Here is a 4,187-nt window from a genome sequence, read left to right as displayed (position 1 = left end):
CGCGTCGCGCGCGCGCGTGTCGTGTGTGTGTGTGTGTGTGTGTGTGTGTGTGTGTGTGTGTGTGTGTGTGTGTGTGTGTGAGTGTGTGCGTGTGCGTGTGCGTGTGCGTGTGCGTGTGTGTGTGTGTGTGTGTGTGTGTGTGTGTGTATGCGCGCGCGCGTTTGTGTAGCTGCGATTCAAGAGTACCTTGATGCTGAAATGCACGTGAGAAAAGCAACGGCTGATTAAAAATATTAACATACCTGACTCTCGGTTAGTTTCTCTGGCGATGTTAACTCTCCACTTGCTCTGTCTAATAAGTTGCTGTGCACAGTCGCATCTGAGCTTTATATAGTGATGCGGGTGTCGATGCTCTTTCGTGGAACTATGGCGGCTCTAATGGACCTATGTCCTTGGAGGCCAGTATTCGTAGCCAATCGCACATCCGCCCGTACCATCGCATACCACCGTAGGGAATGCACAAAGGCCGTAAGACTGGTTCTTCGGCGAAAATAGCCTCGGGCCCGGACAGTGACGTCACGACTTTCCAGGTATCGTGATGATCGCATCACGCGTGCGAGATCATTGTCTGTACGGCTGGCCGACGTCTCGACGACAATGTACCGCAAAAGAACGGCGGGTTTTTGAGTTAAGTCAGGCATCAGAGGGGCCCCGAGAGAGTCGCGATGGATCCTAGATGGATCAGCTGCAAACCTCAGCTGCGTGCAGTTCCGTTATGCGTTGTGAGTGTGTACGCCACGTCCGTGTTTGCAACAATACGGGACAGAGGTGTACGACATCGTACAATATCCATTAACATCGAGATGTTGATGTAATTATGATCACGTATGTTTTCTACTGATCTCACGAGGAACCATATCTTTATTATGCCTCTCGGCCTGTAGCTCGCGCGGCTCCACGTTCTGACAAGGATATAAGTGAAATTGAATTCCGTGAAACCGAACAAAATTGAGGTTTGATGTATTAATTAGACCGGATACAGGCCCTCGGGCCTATTCCCGTAAACCGCTATTCTAAACCGGTCGCTCTTCCAGTGCTGGTGGTCACGATTCTATGTTACGTTTGTGTATTTACGTTTGTGTTCGTGTGCATGAAAATTACAATAAATATGATATGATATATGAATACGAGCAAACGCATATATATATATATATATAATAGTTAATATATAGTGGACATTTTCCGCACGCATTTACGCACGCAACCCCTTACCCATCCACACGCTCATATCTATGTGGGTATAGCATTATCCCGCCCACAGACGTAAATCGATGCACCTAGCTAAAAAGAAGTCTAGACACGATAAACGTCCAAACTGATACGTTTCCTTCTAGAACGTGCTGCAAACTATTCGCGTGGGCACGCCACCTTGCTTGCGATTGATCAACGTTGATGTCAGGGTTAACGGTAGTAGAACGCCTGATCGTGGCCGCTCTGCCGACCTTCGACTCACACATACGTAACAATTCGAGCCCAATGTATCTCTAGCAGCATATTGTTTTATTGTTTTCAACGCTCACAATGCATATTGTTACGCGACCAAGGGTGATACAAGCATACAGGTCGTTTGGCACGCAGCGGTGATTACGTCAAGCAATTAGCTACGCTTGTCAACAATTCCCCCGCGGACTAAATCGCAGGGTTCCAAGAGCATTCAGTGTTGACAATGCGTCTGAAGAACTCCGTAAGTTATGCTTCTTGAGATTTTCACTTAAAACTAGCCCTTCAACCTATGAGAATATTCAGTCGAAGGTGAAAGGCATTATCGATAGTTCAAGCGACAGTAAGTGTATTGGATCGTTGCTGTAGGAACTTCTTGTGGTGACAACGTTTTCGTGTTCAAACAACGTAATTACGATTTTGCCGCCTACTTTTATCCAAGGCTAACGGTCAACGTTATTCAAATTGTGAACTTGCCAGTTGATTTTTAGTTCGTGTCACGTCACACGCTGTCCGTAAGTGCGACGACTGGCCGATAACTAATAGTGCTAATACGAATTCCTAATGCTTTACCAACACCGGTACCACATTAATTCACGTACTATACTCGAATTCAAAATTTTCTAAAAGTATAGCTTCAGTGTGACAAAACGATCAGTTCATTGAGACGTCTTCTCATCATTACAACTGACTCGGGAATAACGATTAAATCTATTCAGATGGTTTACTTGAGGCGCGACTGATCTGTAAGTTAACAATAAACCTATTGAAATCTCTTCATTAAAATGTAGCCCGATGCGTACATGGATGGTGCGTGTACGCAGTGCAGTGTATATACAGCTACTATGGCGCACGCACGTTAACGATGCGTATATTGCTGCCGCTTCCCTACACAGTGGTTCTATTCACCGCGTGTATACAATCGCGATTTCAAATTCCCGCTTTGGAATTTGCCTCCGCTCGCATGCTCTCGCCCGCCCAATATGGGCCGTACCCCGTCATTGTGTTTAGCAAGGTGGCCGTTATTCACATACACCTGCCCGTCCCGACAAGCGTGCCAGCATGCCAGCTGTCGTGCCGACGTCTACTAGAATATGTTTTAACCGCGCTGTTGGTGCCGTGGTAGTGCCCTGCGCTCTCTCGCTCACCTTCTCTCTCCTGCTCTCTCGCGCGCGCTTTCGCTCTCCCAATTTGTGCGATGGGGCCGAGTCAACGGACGTAGTTGGTGCACTAGTGTTCAATGGTCGGACTTTTCGCCCCCATGTTTCAAATCATTCTGGCGATTATCGTCACATCCAACCTCGGTGAGTGCACGATTACGGGCTGATATATTTCCATTAAGACACGAGTCGCTTGCTTCGTATTTCGCCATCAACGGGCGCACGCCTGCATGTTGTCACCGCGATACGTTACAGGCGATTTGATACGAGATGCATTGCTGGTACCGGTATGATCGTTTGCAGAGTACGCAACCGGATATTCTCGCAGCTGCTATACGTGCCATTATGGAGAGAGTACGGGCGGTAACATGCTTACGCGACTACTAGGTGAGTAGACCTGGTTGGCTGGTTTCCGAGCTGAGCAAAAACCCGTTAAAGTGACTATGTCATTGTACATTGTTCCAGTGTTTTATTTACAAAGTATATCCCCTTGACTATCAAGATACAACTATGGGATTGTTCGCTATTTCTAGTTGAATCACTGCTCTATACGTCATGTCTTACCGTTCGGGTTGATATAAAACAAACGCCCGCGTTTGTGTTGTCTATGGCAAGTATCGCAATTTGTTTAAACTAATTTCAACACGTTTAGACTTCTACCCTGTTCTGAATGTCGAATATTTCTCATGTACGACCTGTACTTCCTTATATAGACATATCATGATAGGGGTGGATTCTGAAGAATTCAAAGCATCAGCCACCTATCATGACTGCATCCCTGTTTTCCTAGTATGTGGCAAAGATGTTCTCAGTTGTAATAGAATAAATAGGATAACATACTTCAGAATAGAAAATATATATATTATGTATGTATTATACATTTATTCTGTATTATTATTATAGTGTATTATTAGCTCTTGATACAACGGATGCCTATTACAGAAAGTGTTGTGCTGACTGAGACAGAGAAATGCGATGACCCGGCTTCTCTGGCACGCGCCGACACAGACTTGCTGTATTCGTGCTCTGGATCATGCGTGAAGGAGAAAACACGAGCGGACGACGGTAAGCTGGTAGCATATTGCGTTCGCGCGTGTTTGTGTGCGGCGTGTTCGCGTGCGTGTACTTGTAATACTTCCAAAGCATACTAAGGAATATTAAGGTATCAAATATATAAATAAACTAATATATGAATCACTAAATTTAATAATAGAAGAACAGTTCGACAAATAACTGTTTATTGCATGCATACCTTTGAACGTCTAAAGATTCGTTTTGCATATGAAATCTAGTTATACACATGCGCATGCACGCTAGTTCGCACGCACACACTTGAGAGATTGATAGATAGATAGATAGATAGATAGATAGATAGATAGATAAATAGATTAGATAGATAGATAGATAGATAGATAGATAGATAGATAGATAGATAGATAGATAGATAGATAGATAGATAGATAGATAGATAGATAGATAGATAGATAGATAGATAGATAGATAGATAGATAGATAGATAGATAGATAGATAGATAGATAGATAGATAGATAGATAGATAGATAGATAGATAGATAGATAGATAGATA

The 4,187-nt window shown here is 44.1% G+C and overlaps 2 protein-coding genes across 2 annotated transcripts in view; one reads left to right on the top strand and one right to left on the bottom strand.

Moving 5' to 3' along the window:
* Positions 1-365, bottom strand: part of LOC106804816 — a 4,767-nt gene extending 4,402 nt beyond the window's left edge. The window contains exon 1 of the mRNA XM_014806161.1: positions 243-365. The gene's annotated coding sequence lies outside the window, so the exon portion shown is untranslated. The remainder of the gene's footprint in view (positions 1-242) is intronic.
* A 2,141-nt stretch (positions 366-2,506) lies between these two features.
* Positions 2,507-4,187, top strand: part of LOC106804809 — a 3,561-nt gene continuing 1,880 nt past the window's right edge. Inside the window, exons 1-3 of the mRNA XM_014806158.1 lie at positions 2,507-2,744; positions 2,904-2,987; positions 3,543-3,665. Coding sequence (XP_014661644.1) covers positions 2,681-2,744; positions 2,904-2,987; positions 3,543-3,665 — 271 coding nt within the window. The 5' untranslated portion in view covers positions 2,507-2,680. The remainder of the gene's footprint in view (positions 2,745-2,903; positions 2,988-3,542; positions 3,666-4,187) is intronic.

The sequence above is a fragment of the Priapulus caudatus genome, unplaced genomic scaffold, assembly GCF_000485595.1.
Source record: "Priapulus caudatus unplaced genomic scaffold, Priapulus_caudatus-5.0.1 Scaffold88, whole genome shotgun sequence".
Classification (NCBI taxonomy): Eukaryota; Metazoa; Priapulida; class Priapulimorpha; order Priapulimorphida; family Priapulidae; genus Priapulus; species Priapulus caudatus.
This window is presented reverse-complemented; position numbering and strand designations above follow the sequence as displayed.